This window comes from Leptidea sinapis, chromosome 47 (genome assembly GCF_905404315.1).
Source record: "Leptidea sinapis chromosome 47, ilLepSina1.1, whole genome shotgun sequence".
Lineage (NCBI taxonomy): Eukaryota > Metazoa > Arthropoda > Insecta > Lepidoptera > Pieridae > Leptidea > Leptidea sinapis.
The window spans coordinates 6,948,504-6,968,911 of record NC_066311.1 but is presented as its reverse complement, the minus strand read 5'-3'; the positions used below and the strand labels follow the sequence as shown (position 1 = coordinate 6,968,911).

Genomic DNA, 20,408 nt, shown 5'->3' with positions numbered 1-20,408 from the left:
ACCCGCTGAGTTTGTTGCGCTAGTTCATCTCACGTTTGAGGCATACCTTTTGGTATGGTTATTAGTTTCTGAATTTCAATAAGATATCACATCCTATTTTGAATAAAAATATTTGAATTTGAATAACATGAATCTAAAGAGATTGTACAAAAGATGTGAAATTTTCTGACAAGTGCGGTATGGACGAATAATTTACAGGTTTTCAGGGATTTCTACAGATTAATGTTTACTCCCACAGATTTAATCCCAGTAAAGTTGGTACCGAACTCGTCTCCTCAAACGCCGGTTAGAATCCTGCCAAAACCGCCGCCGCCAGCTCCCACTTCTACCGCTGAGTGAGTATAGTTAATAGCAGACTTCGTAGGATGACCTTGGAGTTCAACAGATAGCAAGTATATAAAATAATATTGTAATATATTGTGACCGATAAACCCATGGGTGTAGGTAGTAAATCTTAGATCCTAGAGGCTTCCCGAGAGTTTGTGCAAATGGTTCACTAGCTTCTTGGCAGATCGGTGCATCAAGGTTGTTATCAACGGTGTATGCTCTGACTTAAAACCCATAAACGCTGGTGACCCGCAATGCTGCGTGCTATTCCCTACACTGTTTCTTCTGCATATCAATGATATGCTGCAAATCAGCAGTATTCATTGCTATGCAGACGACAGCACAGGGTATGCTTCATACACCGGCCGTGCCAACATGTCCAATGTCCAAAATTTAATCCAATTCAACCCCAAGAAGACACAAGTTTCTGCGTTCACAGCTAAAAAGTCTCCCTTAGTCATATCCCCTCGATTCGAGATCACTCCTCTAACTGCCACAGCCTGTATTGGCATACGTGGCGTCGATATATCGGGCGAAGTTTAGTTCCGTGGTCACTTGGAAGAGAAGTACCAAGCTTGGTGTACTCAATAAGGTGACCAGTACTTCATTACAAACAACAGCCTGCAACTATATAAGGCGCAAATTCGGCCTCACATGGAGTACTGTTCTCACCTCTGGGTGGGTGCTCCCCAGTACCAGCTTCTTAAATTTGACTGAATTCCATTGCATACAACGAGGAGCGGCTCGGATCATCGACGATCAAGTCGTCTCCCGATCGGCTTGATTGATGTGGGTTCTCTCTGCATCTTCTACCGCATTTATCACGGGGAGTGCTCAAAGGAGCTGTTTGGGTTGATTCTAGCGGCCGAATTCCACCACCAGACATTACGTGCAAAGTACCACCCGCATCGCGTTAACGTCTGTCATTTCACAACCTTTCCATAATTTCTTGCTTCGCACAGCCACTTTGTGGAATCAATTATCGGCTGCTGTTTTTCCGAACCGATACGAGTTAGGGACCTTCAAAAAAGAGTGAGCCTCTTACCCGTTTGCCCCCTCTTATATATAAAAAAACTTATGGGTTAAGGAATGGTAATGGGATACCTGACCTGGATGTCCTGCGTGTGCTCCTGTTCCGATGAGTAGGTTGGAGTGGGTATGGTTACCACGTTGCGAGTGAGTTCACCGTCTATAGTCGACACACACATACACACGCGAGCCGACTCAGGTATCTCGTACGTCAATTGGCTGCATTTGCGTCACGCGGCTTTCGCGTGAACAATATATAATGAAGTAAAAAGAGAAACGTAGTATTTTGTATTTGCATGAACAGCTCTGAGCTTACCAATAACCTAACTGAACATATTTCTTACAGTTTGTCTGCGTATTATGTGCTGACGGAATCCAATGGACAGTTTTTCTTCCACGATGGCGACAGGAGGATTCCCATCAACCCGCCCGAAGACAACCCCACGGACACCGCCGGCAAGTACCATTATTGATAATCCGCTCCTGGCCTATCTGGACTTGCAGCCCAAACCTTTTTTAAGCCAAGCATCTTCCATTGACTTAAAACACAAAAGGAGTATATTATAGTATAGTTTGTATTTTGAAGTGGGGTACATATACTACGTTCGCATGTAGTTGTCCCATTTCAGTTGAATTATGTGCTGTACTGGCTATCACCATTATTAACCACAAACTTTGTTGCTGCGAATTTTTTTTTCCGAGCAAAGTATAATAATTTTCAGAAACACGGCCATTTGCAATTTTATGTCAAAATTATTTCATAGTTCTTGTTTCGGCATCAAAAGTAGGTGCCACGATTTGTACTGAATTTAATGGTATTTACAATATTATATGGATGTGGTATACGTTGTTAATTGAGGTATGAGTTATTCTTTAATTACTCTGTTCAGATAATGTAAAGATCGAGAGGCAAGACGTGAAGACGGAGCTAGCTGAGACCAACGGAGATGGAAATGACAGCTCGCTGCCTTCGAAGATCGAAATTAAACAAAATGACAGTGAAACTGACATGACAGGTGAGATAGATAGATGTTATATTCGTATGTTTTTCTTAATATCATCGTTATTTATTACAAAATTGTTGTTCTCTTCTATCAAGTTCTCTCTTGAGAAGTCGAAAGTGGTAAACCACTTTCCGCTATCTTCTCAAGTTCGTTTTAATTCATTCGTTTATTTTAATGAACCTTTGCAAATGTAACACCCCCAGAAGACTCAAGTTTGCGCGTTTACTACTAAAAAAAACATTTGTCGTATCACCGCTCTTCGATAACACCTCCCTTAAAGCTGCGCCTAGTATCGGAATACTGGGTCTCGAAATCTCGAGCGATTGCCAATTCCTCGGCTATCTGAAGGGCAAAACCAAATTGGAATCGAAGAAGTCGGATGTCATAAATAGAACACGGTAATTTTTCAAGCCAGCCACAGGGCACCACAATGCGCAGGTCTGGCGCTCCCCAGTATCAGCTCGAACCAATTGACCGCGTGCAACGCAGAACTGCTCGAATTGTCGGGGATGTAGTTTTCACGCCATGTGAACGGCTCGTTCACCTGGCGTTACGTAGAAACATCACTTCATTGTGTGTACATATACATAAATACAAATAAACATCCATGACTCGGAAACAAACATTCATATTCATCATATAATTAATAGCACCTTCCAGGATTGGAGCCTAAGTAAATATTCATAGCATAATATGTTAATAGAACAACTACTGTGCCCAGATGGCCTGTCCCGATCTTTGATGTTCTTATCCAATTTTTTTGAGTTATCTTGAATGTAATTTCCGCTAATATTTGTCTTCAATCAATTCGCACCTGTGTTTCGCCTCTAAACGGGGCATTCCCAAAGATGTTGATTCGCCTAATTCTGGCACGGGACGTACATTTCTGGCAAACCGAAACACGTGTCGAATTGATTGTAGACCAATAACACTCCGATTGAAACGAAACAATTGGATAGATATGGATTTGCGCAAAAAAAAATCGCCGTATTCAATTATTTTTTTTATGCCAATACGGGACGAGACCAGCAGGACGTTCAGCTGATGGTAATTGATACACCCTGCTCATTACAATGCAGTGTCGCTCAGGATTCTTGAAAAACCCAAAAACTCTGAGCGGCACTACAATTGCGCTCGTGGCCCTAAGACATAAGATGTTAAGTCTCATTTGCCCAGTAATTTCACTAACTATGGCGCCCTTCAGACCGAAACACAGTAATGTTTACACATTACTACTTCGTGGCAGAAATAGGCGCCGTTGTGGTGCCCATAATCTAGCCGGCATCCTGTGCAAAGGAGCGTACCCCCAAATTGATTTTGTTGTTAACAAAAGTGATTGAAATTGTAAGGTTTCCTACGCACGGAGTCGGTGTCGCTGTCTCCGTCGCGTTTGCTGCGGGACGAGTGGCTCGAGGGCTCGGTGCAGGACTTCTCGCTCAGCTCTTTCCTAAATCAGCTTGACGGCAGACCGAATGCTGAACTCGGGGTAATCAATACGTGTTTTAATTTATGACAAAAGGGACGTGACGAGCAGGACGTTCAGCTGATGGTAATTGTGGGATTCTTGAAAAGCCTAAAAATTCTGTGTGGCACCTCAATTTTATTGCGTTCGTCACCTTGGGACATAAGTCTCATTCAGACCGAAACACAATAATGCTTACACATTAGTGCTTCACTGCAGATAAAGGCGCCGTTGTGGTACCCATAATATAGCCGCAATCCTGTGCAAAAAAGCATCGCTCTGGTAAATGCCCTTTATCGCCTCTTACGACATCCTTGGACCTGAGACTTACATATTTGTTTTATGCCGCGAGGAAGTATAGGGCAGGGCACGTATGATTAAAATTTAACTTCCTGTATATAATAGTCAAATGACAGCTTTTTACTTAATACATAATATACAAAATTGAACCGGTTTTCGTCGAATTTCATTATCGTAACCAGTACCGGTTTTATTTTCGAAAAATTCTGAATCATGGTAAATACCCCGTCAAAAAGAGTAAATAGTGTTTATCAAGTTTAATTGAGCACCAACGCCCGTACTCTGTCGATATTACACTTGTCTAGCCCCATGGCAAGTATGGATACCTAATAGAGACGACAGCTAGTCTTTGTAAAGAAACGTTTCTTTACAAAGACTAGCTCACGTTGCTAACTGATAAGTTGTGTCGCGAATAGGACACTAAGTTTGGCGATGCGCGCACTACAAGCATAATATCTAATCGTTTTATATATTTTAATGATCATCGGTGAATGTCCATTTAGGCTGTATTTAGTTCTCGACTGACGATGAGCGCTGACGTCGGTCAAGCGTAGCTATAACAAAGAAAATATATGAACGCGTACATCTAGCGCTGATGAATTGCTACGCGCGTACAGGTACGTCGCGCTGATAAAAGTCATCGGTTGAGTTCTTCGGTCCGGCGTACGTCGGTCCGCTGACGCGTTATGGCGATAAATAAGTGCATTCAGTGCGACGCTGACCGATCAATCGACCGTACGCGCGTTCGTAACAGCATAATCAAAAATTATAAACAAAAATTCGTTTTCTGAAAATTTCGAATATTATATCGTATAAAATTCATTCTGCTTCAATTTCACTCTCTATAATAATTGAGTAAACATGATATCTTCTCCGTCATTTATTCCGTAATCGTTTGCGTTAGTTGTACGTACATATTAAAGAGGATATCATTCTTCTTTACGGGTACGCGCTAGGTTCGACCGCCGTCGGCGCTGACCGTCGGTCGAGCACTAAATGCAGCCTAAATCTGGCCTTGAGTGAGGCCCATTTGGTATCAATAAAGAAGGGGTGCATGTTCAATACAGGTGGAGTCGCAGCTCCAATCGCTGATGGCGGAGTCCAGCGTGGACTATGTAGCCAAATTTGCGGATCTGGCCGCCGAGGTCACCGACGAGAATGTACCCGATGACACTGCCCTGGACAAACACTGAGACACCGTTCAAATAGGAGATTTTTATAAGTAGTTTTTGTAGGCATTTGTAGATCAGTCGTGATATATCACTACTGGGATTAAATATACAATTTTATTTAGTACCAAAATTTAGGGATGATGTGGAGCTCGACTGCATAGTTTTGAAAGAGTGATATCTCAAGTAAATTTTCTAATATGCAATTATTGGGGTTGAGCAGGATATCAAAAGTATAGTAGATCCTACAGATGAAACCACAACCTGGGAGTTGTACAAGACATACCAAGACTTACGATTGATGTTTCACTCGGACGATTGACTCAATTGGTAAGACGTATCGGCGTTGGCTTCCATAAATTTTGGTACAAATTTGTACCTAATTTCAAATATTATTGCGAAAAGCCGCTCGAGAAATATTTAAAATGAAAAATTAACAATTCTTATTTCTAGATGTTTCTATGTTTGTATCATGGATAACAACTACATAACGCTTTGCTTATAACCATTAGCAAACAAATTGTGTATTAATTTCGCTTTCAGTTTTTCAGAGATAAAAATATATATTATACCTAGTCTAGATTTCACAAATAGATCATATTACCGATTTATATATACATTTGAACACATTTTGAAAAATACATTGCACAGCTACATAGTGTGAGTAGTTGTAATGTCAGTTATTTTATTATAATGTAATATATAAAAGAGATCATTTAAGGACCCGTATGGGATAATTATCATGTACTGAACTATATCACTCGCCCACCCAACCGTAAAGTAAGAGTAAATATATTGTATTGTACAGTTACTCTCGTGCCGTTCATTGTGTGATCTATTTTCACATAATATTTTATGTTAAACAGATCACACATTACTCATACTTTTGTATAGTTATAGTGTACTAACGTATATAGAATTAGCTCATACCGATGCGTTATAAGTAGTAACATAGAGCTGTTTCTTATTAAAACGGCTCTGTTCAGCCCTGGATACATATAAAAATATAGTGTTAGTATTATAAGAAAAAATAACAATGTAAATATTATATTAATGTCACAATATATAATAATGAAAATGAAACTTAATAATGTATCATGTGGCCTTACGATTTTATAATTTATGGAAAGAATGTATTTTATGTGACATTCAATAATTTGAGCGAACTTCGGCCCTTGCCGAAAATTTTACTTATTTACATTATCATTTTTATGTATTAATATAATTATTCTATTTGTCACATTGCCTTGCATTCATGTTTTACAATAATTTATTTTATTTCGAATAAAATAATCGATAATATAATATTAATATCGATATTATTACCTAATTGTTTAAATTTTAAGAAAAATTGTCATTCTACATTATTTGAAGGTGTGCACAGACCGGCGTTGTGTAAGGCTGGATTTGGTGCTCGACGTCAGAGCTCACCGTCGGTCAACCGTAGCTATAACAATGAAAATATATGATGGCGTACAATCCAGCTCTGATGAATTGCTACGCGCGTACGGCTACGTTGCGCTGACGAGAATCATCGGTCCGGCGTACGCCGATCCGCTGACGCGTTAGGGCTCGCTAGGGCGATTAGGTAAGTGCGATACGAGCAACCGGCCGTACGCACGTGCGTAATATCGTAATCAAAAATCGTAAACAAAAATTATTAAATATTGTACAAAATTCTGATTCAATTAGGCGCTCTGTAATATTATTATTATTATTTGAAGAGGGTGGCTATTTCCTGGTCCTAAAAGGTTCCTAGTAACACCGCGTCCAGAATTGGACTATTGTGTTCGCCACTCATACTAAAGCTCATCGTCAAGCCCTGTCGCCTTTACGAACCGCAGTAGTTCCCTGACGCGAGTGTTGCAAACACTATCTGGTGGTACGAAGTAGTTACCAAAGATTGTGTTACGCTTATGCATTAGTGGGCCGCAGTCGCAGAGTAGATGAATAGGTGTTTCATCATCCTCAAGGCAGAACCTGCAAGCTTTGTCGCTTCTGATGCCGACCACACTGAGGTGCTTGTTTAGGCGACAGTGCCCGGTTAGCATCCTAGTGAGTATGCATAGATTTTTCCTGTTCAATGATAGGGCTTCATTCGCATAGCTACTGTTGAATGCCCTTATCAGTGCTTTAGAGTGGTTTAAACCTGAAGAGTTGTTCCAGCGTTTAAGTGCTTCTTGTTTACATTGGTTACTCAGGGTGTGTCGGATGGCGCTCTTGGGCAGTCCACAAATGGGTTCCGGACCATATCGGACTGCTTTAGCCCCAGCTCTTGCGAGCTCATCGGCCATTTCATTGCCTATGATTCCGGCATGCCCTGGGACCCATCTGAGAATCACTCTGTTTTTCATGCCTAATGAATTCAGGCATTCAACGCAATTATTGACTAACTTAGACGACGTCAAGTCAGCGTCTAAAGCCAACAATGCTGCCTGACTATCAGAGTGAATGTATATGTTATGATTGAAGTAGCCTTTTTGGATATTGGTTTCCGCGCATTCCAGGATGGCGTACACCTCTGCTTGAAATATGGAGGTATCTTCCCAGCTTTGTGCTGGATTTAAACCTGGGGCGTTCTCCATAGACCCCACAGCCGACTTCATTTTCCATTTTGGACCCATCGGTGAACCACATGAGGCTCCCGTCCTTCCACGTGACTTTGTTGTTCATCCAGTCGTCCCTGGCCTTCCAGGGACACATATATCGTGGAACTACCTTTAGTTCCACGATATAGCGTTTAACAGAGATTAATTGTGGAATCATCTGATCAGGTAACATGCCTAATATGTGGTCTCGCAGAACTGAGTCCTCTAAGGTCCTAAGCGTTTGCGACATCCAGTTACATGAACCCCCCTGGGCGATTGCCCTCAGCATGCCTGCCTTCGCCTCTTGCTGTATGAACAGTGGAAGAGGCGGTAGGTTTAGCATTGCTTCAATGGCCGCACCAGGAGTAGACGTCATGGCCCCGGTTACCAACATACAGGCAAGCCTCTGCAGGCTATTTAGTCTGTCTGCAGTTGTTTTCTGGTTGGCTTTGTTCCACCACACAATGGAGGCGTATGTGATTGTTGGTCTCACAATTGCTTTGAATAGCCATAGGAGGATCTTGGGGTGCATTCCTCAATGTCTCCCTACCAGACGTCGACATACACCCAAGGTTGTTTTAGCCTTTTTCACGGCTTTGTCGATGTGAGAATTCCATGTGAGTTTCTGGTTGAATGTGACTCCCAGATACTTAACCTCAGCTGAGAATTCCAAAGTAGAGCCGTTCAAGGTGGGAGACTTCAGTTTGTTAAGTGTCCGTTTCCTCGTGAATGGCACAATAACAGTCTTCCCTGCGTTGACTGACAGCTTGTTGGCTGAACACCACTGTGAGATGGTGTTTAGCGCCTTTTGCAATATAGAGCTTAGTAGGCTTTGGCAGAAACCTCTGACGATAATAACTAGGTCGTCTGCGTACCCTAGTGCATCAATCCTGAGTTCTGCCAGCTTACTAAGTAGTTTGTCTACTGCTAGTGTCCATAGAAGTGGCGAAAGAACGCCACCTTGTGGGCAACCTCGCGTAGTGTATAGCTCCAGTGATGTCCCATGGAGGGAGATTAGAGCTTTGCGATTTGAGAGCATTGACCTTACCCATTTGACAGTGGTGGAGTCTACATTTTTGTTAATTAGTCCCTTCACTAGCGTGTCTGTCGGGGTATTGTCAAAGGCGCCCTCAATGTCTAGAAACGCACAGAGTGCAATCTGTTTGTCTTGTAACGCCTTCTCGACTCTATCCACAAGTTGTAGAAGGGCCGTTTCTGTAGACCTGCCTCTACAGTAGGCGTGTTGAGAACTATGAATGGGCTTTAGGCTTAGAGCATCCTCTCTTATGTGTCTGTCCAAGACTTTCTCAAAAACCTTCAGGAGAAAGGAGGTAAGGCTTATGGGTCTGAAGGAGCTTGGCAGGGAGTAGTCCTTTCTGCCTGCCTTAGGTATAAATAGTACTTTAGCCCTAGTCCATTGTTCTGGAAGATAGCCCCAGGCAAAGCTTACCCGGTATATTTTGACTAGTAGCGGTACTAGGATATCCAAGCCTTTTTGAAGAAGCGCTGGAAAAATGTTGTCTAGACCGCTTGACTTGTAGGGTTTCAGAGTCTTGATGGCGCACCTTATATCCCGGGGTCTGATTATCTTTGCCGCTCTACGCCAGTCCTCGCCAAAAGGCCGTTGTGTAGGCGTTGCTACAGATGGTTGATGGGTAGCCCCCGGAAAGTGGTGGGCCATCTGTACTCTTACGTTTTCTACCTCGTCGGCTGTAAAAGATCCATCTGGTCTCTTAAGCAGGCCGATTTGGCTAGGTTTGTCCTTGGCGAGCAGTTTGTGTACTCGGGATCCTTGGGGAGTTTTAGATAAATCCTCGCAGAACCTTTTCCATGATGCTGATTTGGCCTTCCTAACTTCTCTGTTGTAATCAGTTAGGTCTTCTTTGTAGGGTTCCCATTCTTGGGTCTTTTTAACCCTGTTAAACAGCCTTCTGGATTTCTTCCTTAGTTTGTTCAAGTTTGAATTCCACCAAGGCACTTTCCTATTTGAGTGTTGTAAGGAGAGAGGGCAGCTAGCCTCGTAGGCGTCAGTGATGCCATCCGTGGTTACTTTCACTGCCAACTCTAGCTCATCCAGGGTTCTGATGCGCTTAGGGATATTCTCCAAATTACTCCTGAGTTTCTCTTAGTAGACAGTCCAGTTTGTTTTCTTTGGATCCCTAAACGTATATGTTTGTTTTTCGAGGCAAGCCAAGATGTCAAATGCTATGTGTCGGTGATCCGATAGCAAAATTTCATCACTGACTCGCCAGTTTGATATTCGCCTGGCAATGTTGTCGGTAGCGAAAGTAATATCTAGAACTTCCTGCCTGTTTGAGGTAACGAAGGTTGGCTTATTACCTCTGTTTAGTACCTGTAGGCCGTTAGTGTCTAAGAAATTAAGAAGTTGCTCACCTCTGTGGTTGACGTCGCTGCTTCCCCAAGTTGTGTGGTGCGCATTGACGTCGGCCCCGACAGTCAGTTCGGCGTTGTTGCGTCGTGCATACTCGACCACTCTCGCCAATTCTGTTGTCGGGTCTTCTTCTTCATATGGAAGGTACGCCGAGCAAACGATCATCTTGGTGCCTTCCCAACCTTTGAAACAGATATACGCCGCAACAAGGTCGTCGGTGCAGACCTCTGTAACAGGTAAGAAATTAGTGTTCTTGTTGAAGACTATGCAAGCTCTGGGTTTTGATCCGCTGGTATTGTAGATTAACTTACCAGCGGTGTTCAGTCCCAGTATTTTGCCGGTGTTACCCCACGGCTCTTGTAGTAGGGCAAAGAGGATTTCACTACTCGCAAGGCATTTCTCCATTACTGCAGTAGCAGCTTTGGCGTGGTGGAGGTTTGCCTGGAGTATCCTCGCCCTATTTCTGCGGTGCGTCATTGGATCCCACCGGAGGTGGAAGGCTTAGGTCGGTCTGTCTTCTGGTATGGGTGTTTCCGCCCGCGGCCAGAATTAGCCCGACTCTGATCCTTCCCTCCCCTGAGGGGACCTGAGACGTTCCTCGACATCGGCTCTTTGCCCCGGAACGTAGTTGTGGGGGCAGCCGGCCGTTGCGGGGTCCTTGAGATCCCGGATGTTCCCGGTCGCACAGGCCCGCTGGTCTGGGTGGATTGCTGTCCACTCACTGCTGCGGAACCCTCAGAGACCCCCTTGATCTTAAAATTGATCTTTCTAAAACCAAGGGCAGCTCTGCACTCGGACTCTTTCAGAGTCTCCGCGGAGGGATCGTCCAAGGAAAAAGTGACCACTTGGCCTCCCTTGTCCTCCCTCGCGTGGAGCACCTTCCAGTGTTCGGTGTTCAGTCCCGCATTTTGCGCTCGGATCAGCTTCAGTGCCTCTTCGACTGTGTCAGCCTCAGTGTTCGGCAGAAAAGTCGTGGCTATGGAGGGTTTGGGCAGTTGTTCCTCCAGCTCTGTATTAAATGAAAGAACATGATCTTCTCCTACTTTTATTCTGTAATTGTTTGCTTAAGTCGTACGCACATATTAAAGAGGTTACAAATGGATTCATTTTTCTTTGCCACTGTACACGTTCAAACAAGTTTGCTGTCAGCTGATCACTAAACACACGGTACGCGATACGCTCGTCTGATGTCAGCGCTCTCCGTCGGTGGAGCACTAAATCCAGCCTAAAGGTGTCTTGTAAAATAAAAGAAAAAAGAAATTAACAACTAAAACAACTGACTTCAAAAACACTATTCCAAAACAATAGACATAATATGCACTAAAAAGTATTAAAATAATTGCGTATTTTTATACAATCTAATTAATAAATCAAATTCTAGTTACGATTATTGTTATTTTTGGAATCGGTTTCCTTCCGCAGCGACCCGCTCTGGCCTCTCGCCTCCTCACGACGCACATCTCTCCTATAACTATGTATGTAGTTACAAACCTATCTTGGATGCCACCGACTCCAAAAATTACAATAATCGTAACTATAATTAGATTTATTAATTAGATTGTATAAAAATACGCACTTATCTTAATACATTTTAGTGCATATTATGTCTATTGTTTTGAAATTGTGTTTTTGAAGTCGGTTGTTTTTTTATTAATTTATTTTTTAGTTAATTTCAAGTACACTAACTAAGAATTTGTCTAAATATGTGTAGATATACTAAATATTTCAATGCAGCAATGAACGTAAGCGCTTAATTGAAGAGTTCCGTTACTTTGCCATGGATTCCGTAATCAGAACCTACCCAAACTCTCACCAAACTATCTTTGAAGTATATCCTTTCCAATAAAAAAAGAATCATCGAAATCGGTTGGCGCGATATTGAGTTATTCGTTAATTTATCTTATTACTTTGCTATTCGTATGTATTGCAAATTTAAGACTTTTATGGTTTACTCATGGATGCCACTGTCAGATCTGGACCAAATTACAATGGGACCACACGGGAGGCACCAGCTTTAAAATAAAAGAATTATCAAAATCAAAAAGTTTTGAGGTAACAAACATAAAAAAAATACCGACGAATTGAGAACCACCTCCTTTTTTGAAGTCGGTTAATAAACAGCTCAGAATGGGATGCTAACTTTTTAAAACGATGATACTTTTTTTCAGATAACCGACGTCAAAAAAGGAGGAAGTTCTCAATTCGTCGGTATTTTTTTTATGTTTGTTAGCAAAGTGGATGATAAATTTACGAATAACTCAATATCACGCCAAGCGATTCCGATGATTCTTTTTTTATTGGAAAGGATATACTTCTAAGATAGTTTGGTGAGTAATTTGGTTACGGAATCCATGACAAAGTAACGGAACTCTTCAACTGGAATTAGATTCATTAATTAGATTGCATAAAAATACGATATTTTTTAGTCCATATTATATCTATTGTTTTGGAATAGTGTTTTTGAATTCGGTTGTTTTTTTAGTTTGTTAAAATTTTTATTATTAACGCTAGGTCACTCAAGAACTGTCATTTTATTACGTTGACAATGGTCAGTACCGTTAATACTATCGAGCAATTCGTGCAGTCAGTACGAAGTCAGACTTCAGTCAATACGTTAAAGTGAGTAGCCAAATCACATATGTATTTATCAAACTTATTTAAAATCTGGTCAGTTTGTTTATTTTAAAATCAAGATTTCATTCTGTTTATCCTCATTTTAATTATACCATATATTATATCGAATCGCGGCGAAGAATGAAAGAGAAAGAGTGTGTATATACCTGTATAAATACCACAGGACAGGCTGTTCCATAATATGTTTGACAACAAATATTTTGTGTCTATTTGAAGTGCCACTCGCGAGCTTCCAGAAAACTAATTTTGACGTATAATACAAACGGCTGCGATGGAACGTACAATACTCTGGAGTGTTTTGCATTTTGAATTAATCTCGTTCGTTTTCCGTGTTATTTTCAACTTAATAAAGTACACATTTTTTTTAATAGTTTCCCACCATCTATCGATGATTGCTGATGCTGGCATAACTAGTTTTAGTAGACTCTCGCTACATGGCCAACAGCGCCAAAATGGCGAATACCAAACAGGCATAAAAGAACTTTGACAGCTGCCAGTCCAGTGGTATATAGTAGAGGTCAGTGGTTCGTATGGTTTACCGAAGACTATTAATAGTGAAGGTATACATTTTGCCGGCCTTAGTTCGACGATATCTTTCGTTTGTGGTCAAACCTTGAACTAATAATTGGAGTAAAACGTAAGGTACTGGACTGCTTGTTGTAACTAATATTGAGAATAGGCTGGAAAGAGGCATAACTAAGAATATTACACACAATTTATCTTTAGGAGCAAGACGTACAACATAGTCCCTGGGAATGTATTACGTCGGTCAGTGGGTATCACCAATTTTTAATTATTATAGAATGTTGTAAATTTAGACTTTCTGTATGCATTGTTAATTATTATAACATTATGTTAATTTGTCTTTTTATAGTTATAATCATATGAATAAAATTAAGTAGGTATATGGTTATGTAAGTTTTATTGAGATAGAAGAACACGAATAAATATCATTTTAAATATATAATTCTTTTGTATGTATGTTTGTCGCTGAATCCTATCTAATATTACTACAAATGCGAATATATGTTTGCTTTCACGCCATAAGTACTCCTTCGGTACAAAATATGTCTAGGGTAGGTACATTTTACCCTAAAATTGTTTCCCATTGAATACTAAAGTAGTATTTGTTGCGTTTAAGAATCGTTGTTGATGCTTGAGCTGAAATATATTTGTCAGTTAAGCATGTAAATGTATTATTTTTTTAAATCTCTATTGTAGATATACTAACTAACAATTCACAAACATTCACAAGTATTCACGCCCTGATAATTTAGTATAGACTGTGATATCAAAATAATTATTTAATTAGTAATTATTTGATGAATATTGTATAGTTATAAGTACATAGTATAAAACAAAGTCGCTTCCCGCCGTCTGATCTGCAATAGATTTTGATGCAGTTTTTTTTATGTTGATAAAGTGATTCAAGATGAAAAATTATATGTATAAAACATACATAATATGAGCGATGATATATCGAGCGACGACGTTCTGTGGTCACTTGGAACAGAAGGCCAAACTAGCCTGTGAAAAGCTTGGTGTACTCAGTAAGGCGAGACAGTACTTCACTATAAGCCACCGCCTACAATTATTATATAAGTCATCCCCGATCGAAATACCACCCGCATCACGTTAACGTCTGGTATTCCACAACCGCGCGTTTTGCACGAAATTTCTTGCCTCGCACAGTTACTATGTGGAATCAATCACCGGCTGATTTTTTTTCCCGAATCGATAGAACTTAGGGTCGTTCAAATAAGAGCATAGTCCCAACTTAAAGGCCGGGAACGCATCTCTTGACACCTGTTGTTGCGGATGTCCATGGGCGGTTGTCTCAATAGTCCTCATCCCTTGAGTCTAAAATAATATTTTCGAAGATATTACAGATTTAAAATGCAGGGGCTTAGCGGTTGCGGCAATATTAATACTTAATATTTGCCGATGAGGTGAGCGTCACAGGTTTTTTTTTATGGATAGGCATTTAGTAAGTATTGCATAATATGTTGATGAACTTGAATTGTTTTGTTATTCGGTAGATTTCTCGTGGCAGGTATCGTCATGCTCGCTTAAATGCCTCTGCTTGTGGCGGCGACGTGGGGCGGGTCGTTCCCTTCCCTAAAATATGGTCGAGGGAGGCGATGGCTGGTCCATGCGTCATGCTCGTGAACGGGTGCTACTCGTGGGGTCTGGATGATCTTGTTACCGGGAGGTCTGCTTGATGTGTTTTTTTTATTATTATTATTTCCTTTAAAGTTAAAGTTATTATATATTTTATTTTATGAAATGCTCACATAATGCCTCTATTTATTTACGGTATGTGTGGATTGATGCATCTACTATACTCAATAACTCTTGTGTTTATAAGTATTAATTTACTTTTTTTTTCTTTTTTTGACTTACTCATGTAAGCCTTTCAGTTTTTTACTTTTGAGTATTTTTGTTGCGTGACTTTGCATATATTGTAATTGAAATGATTTGTAAAACAACTAAAATGTAAATCTTGACTTAAAAGAGTGGCAATGAGTTTCTTGCTACTTCTTCTCATTAACTCAACCCTTTACGAAGTAGCGGTAAATTCAATAAGAAACAATATTTATATATTTTTTTTGACATTCATAAGTGTCATTATTGTGACCTACATGAATAAAGTGTTTTTGAATTTGAATTTGATAAACGAGCGTACGGGTCACCAGGTGTTAAGTGATCACCGCCGCCCACAATCTCTTGCAACACCAGAGGAATAACAGGAGCCCTGCCAGGTTTAAGGAAGGAGTACGCGCTTTTTTTGAAGGTAGGTACCCATGTCGTATCGTCCCGGAAGCACCGCACAAGGAAGCGCATTCCACAGCTTTATAGTACGTGGAAGAAAGCTCGTTGAAAACCGCACTGTGGAGGACCGGAGGACATCCAGATGGTGGGGATGATATCCTAACTTGTGGCGTGTCGTGCGAAGGTGAAATTCGGCAGCAAGAATCAGGTTAAACAGCTCTTCGGACACTCCCCCGTGATAAATGCGGTAAGACACACTATGAAGCGACATATCTACACAACGCCAAGCAATCCAGGCGTTCACAGAGAACTGGGTCCCCGACAATTCGAGCTGATCTACGTTTCACGTGGTCAAATGGGTCGAGCTGATACTCGGATGCGCCAGACCAGAGATGACAGCAATACTCCATGTGTGGCCGGACCTGTGCCTTGTAGAGCGCTAGAATGTGGGCCGGCTTGAAGTATTGCCGTGCTTTATTAATGATGCCCAGCTTCTTCGAAGCCAATTTGGCTTTGCCCTCCAGATAGCAACCGCTTGAGATTTCGAGACCCAGTATTCCGATACTAGGCGAGGCTTTAAGTGAAGTATTGTCGAAGAGCGGTGATACGACAAATGGGATTTTTTTAGTGGTAAACGCGCAAACTTGAGTCTTCTGGGGGTTAAATTGGACAAGGTTAAATTTACCCCATTCCGCAACCTTCTCAAGGGAGGACTCAATAGAAGACACAAGTTTCTCCCGGCATTGTTCAACGATTTCCCGAGAGCGACCTGCATGGCCTGTGCTGTCGTCCGCATAGCAGTGTATGTTGGAACTGTCTAATATACCATTGATATGCACAAGAAACAGCGTGGGAGATAGCAAACAGCCTTGGGGCACTCCAGCGTTCATGGGCTTCGGGTTCGAGCAATAACCGTCGACAACGATCTGTATGCTGAATTGGTCGATTAAACTATCCTATCTGGTTTTCAGAATCTTTGAAAGCCTGTATAGAAGAGAAAAATCGTATTCATAAAAAATATAAAACAACCAATAATCCGAGGGACTTCGACGAGTTTCGGTTATTACGCTCTAGGTCCTAGGCTCTGATTAAGGCTTGTTATAACTCATTCCTTTAAGTGTTGAAGAGTCGCTGAATAATTCAACCAAACTATTCTTTTCTTATATTAAAAGTAAAAGACTTGGACCGTCAATACCCGAGACCATTAAGTTTGGCGACAAAATTGCAACTGGTGGTGAAGCCGCAGCCGAACTCTTCTCCGAGTATTTTTCATCAGTTTTTGAACCAGATAGGCACATGAACGATTCTTTATCAAGTCAGCCTACTATTAATTATCCTCTTTTTTCAGTGCATATATCTAAAGAGGATATTTTAAGGAAACCCAATGCATTGGATCCCAACAAAGGAGCTGGGCCAGATGGCATTCCTCCCTACTTTATTAAGCATTGCTCAGAGGCTCTGATAGAGCCTCTTTACTTGATTTTTAACAAATCTATACAAACTGGTGTTTTTCCTCATGTTTGGAAAGAGGCACACATCATACCAATACACAAATCCGGTGACCCTAGCGACTGTACTAATTATAGGCCTATAAGCATCTTATCCAGTTTTGCCAAAATATAAGAGTCCTTAGTTTACGACCACCTATACCACCACTTTAACCCGCATATCACTCAGAAGCAACACGGTTTCTAAAAAGGAAGGTCAACCGCCAGTAACTTGATGGAGTATACAGACTTTATTTGTAGAGCTTTCAACGATCATGGTCAAGTTGACTCTATCTATACTGACTTCCAAAAGGCTTTTGATAGAGTAAATCATAGAATATTGGCCTGTAAATTGGAGACTATGGGTCTGCATGGTTGCCTCTTACGTTGGATAAAATCTAATATATCCAATCGTAGTCAATTAGTAGCTCTAAAGGGATTCTACTCACGACGAGTCTATCATATCCGGCGTCCCTCAGGGATCCTATCTCGGCCCACTGATGTTTATTGGAACGAAGTTCCTTACGGCAGGCTTGGAGGGGATAGGGATTTTGCTGCGCGACCGAACTGAAAAAAATGTAATAGTAAAACCGTTAAATAAGACGTGCGCAGGCGCGACAGTCGCATACACAAGCGAGTAGTGTATATATTATCAATATTATTATATTAATATATGATAACGATTATAGCAATATTAGAACGATTTTTTTTGCAATTTGTGTCAATTCTACATTAACCGAAGGAACTTCGTTCCTACCTGGTGTCCCACGACACCACATCATTTTTATATATATTAATGATCTGATCCCTAGGCTAAGAAATGTTTCCCTACTTTATGCGGATGACCTTAAAATTTTTAGTCGAATTAAAACTGTTAGTGACTGTATTGATCTACAATTGGATCTTGATACTCCACTCGATTGGTGTAGTGCTAATAGTATGAGTTTAAGTATAAAATAATGCTCCATTATATCTTTCACTCGTATTAAAAACCCAATTTTGTTTGACTATAAAATTGATAATATACCACTTGAGCGGAAGTTTGTTTTACGGGATCTAGGTGTTACTTTTGACTCAAAACTAACTTTTAAATATCACTATGAAGGAATAGCCAAGAAATGTAATAAGCTATCTGGCTTCATATAGAGCTACTAAAGAATTCAAGTCACCAAATAGTTTACTGTTGCTCTATAAGTCGTTAATCCTGAGCCAAATCGAGTACGCCTCCATTGTCTGGTCATCTCAATATAATACATATACTGATATGCTTGAGTCTATTCAAAGACGTCTTCTTCGCGTATTGACGATTAGGTTTGGTCTAAAAAGGGTGCTGACTACATATGAGGAAAGGCTATCTCACTTCATGTTACTGAGCCTCGAGAGTCGTCGCAAATTGCATGGCCTAACGACTTTATACAAAATACTCGATGGCACAATTTCTACTACCCTCTTGTCGGATATTCATCTAAGAGTTCCCAATCGTTCTTCAAGACATGAACAGCCTTTTATCATTCCGTTCTGCAATAATAACGTGTCCTTCCATAACCCTATCTATAGAATTTGTCGTCAATACAATGCACTACTACTCGAAATCAGTGAAGTACCTGACATCCACAGTTCATCTGTTTGTAAATGGAAATCTAGTTTATATAAATTCCTTAATTAGTTTAAATTTAAAAAAAAATAATATTATTACCATAATTATTCACTTCTATTTGTCCAAATATATATTTTCTCTGTCTTTTTCTTTTATAATACTACATTACCTAAAGCTTGTTTTAAAATTGCTATTATTGTTGTATTTTCATAGTTATTAATTTATGCTAAACATGCTGAGTACACACCCTCGTGGAGTTGCAGCCTATCATGTATTTAGCTGATAGTTTTTTTTGGTTTATTATGTATTTGTTGTAATTCTGTTGTGTGTACCTATTAAATAAATAAATATGCTGCGCCCAGTGAGGAAGCTGGAGTTTCACTTGCATAAGCTCTCGGGAAGCCCAAACTATGGATGTTTTGAGAGAAGCGCCTTGTTCCAAACACGACCAAAGGCCTTCGCTTTATCCAGGCTAACTGCCAGGCCTTCCCCCTTGCTGTCAATAGCCGCCGCCCGTTTTAAGGACTTGAATGTTGCCACATCTATGCGTTTTGGCGGGGGCCTTGGAGGCCGAAAATTCAGCTCACAGGCGCGGGGCGTCTCGAAAGGAGGCTCGAACCTCGGACCGCCTGCTCACTAGGCTGGATGGAGAGAGGATCACTAACGATCTAATATATCTGTTAGTCCAGTGGACTCTAGTTTTGAGGAGACTTCGCACTTGGCGGCGATTGCGGTGATATATGTATGTAAATATGTGTGAGTGTATGTAAGTGTGTGACTATTTGTATGTAGTGTTTTTGTAGGTGTGTGATTTGTGATGTGAGTGTGAGTGGTGTTAAACGATTACAGGACGAGGACTTTTTCTAGTTGCGGCCGCTGGAAATCGTTAAAGTGACGAGTGGCAGCGGTTTGTTATACATGGTCGAGCCTACGTCTACGAGGGCCGTGTGGTTGGTTTGGTGTCGGTGTCGGTGATGGTGTTCGCGTTCACGATGGTAATATTGTCGTCCTGGTCAACTAGTACGTCTCGAGGTCGCCTCTGTTTGTTTAGACTGTGGTCTAGTGGAGTGTAAGCATATGCCTCCCTCACCAAGATATAGGGTGCTCGGCCGCCTTATCAAAGTAGCGTCGCGGTATCTCCTTGAAATTTTGAGCGATGGTCGGCAGCTCAAGATCGCGATGGAGATCTACGTGACGAACGAACCACGGTGCTCCGGTGGTCCTGCGCGTGAATCTATAGGTACACTAACTTCAACGAGGCTGTCTTTTAGGCACACAGGTCAATTTGGAAAGCTTTTCAGATCTTTATATTATATTTATTTAAATTTCATAGAAGATATATCAAAATCCTTAAGACAAAGAGACTTTTGAAATCTTAAGAAATAGATATGAAAAAATGTTAAGAGAATGTTATTGCACGTTTAAAGAACAAACGCAACAGTGGCTCTTACCACACCAAGTTCTCCTAGGCTCCAAAATTTCAACCAGTGGACAAGAAATATGCGTACTATTTTCAGAATACTCCCAATCAGTGTATAAGGCTAAGCCCCCAGGAATAGCAACCCATTCGCATATAAATATTCCGTCGCTGCTTGAAAGCGAAAGTTGCACCTCATAAGGTAAAATTTCATTCAGTGAATCTGAGGT

General features: G+C 41.0%; 1 protein-coding gene across 2 annotated transcripts in view; it reads left to right on the top strand.

The window, feature by feature from the left end:
- LOC126978088 (protein cramped) overlaps nucleotides 1–14,097 on the top strand; it is a 79,482-nt gene extending 65,385 nt beyond the window's left edge. For both annotated transcript variants that reach the window (XM_050826807.1, XM_050826806.1), the window contains exons 18-22: nucleotides 239–335; nucleotides 1,703–1,812; nucleotides 2,247–2,372; nucleotides 3,710–3,846; nucleotides 5,190–14,097. In XM_050826807.1, the coding sequence (XP_050682764.1) occupies nucleotides 239–335; nucleotides 1,703–1,812; nucleotides 2,247–2,372; nucleotides 3,710–3,846; nucleotides 5,190–5,315 (596 nt within the window). In that variant the 3' untranslated portion in view covers nucleotides 5,316–14,097. The remainder of the gene's footprint in view (nucleotides 1–238; nucleotides 336–1,702; nucleotides 1,813–2,246; nucleotides 2,373–3,709; nucleotides 3,847–5,189) is intronic.
- The last annotated feature ends 6,311 nt before the right edge of the window (nucleotides 14,098–20,408 follow it).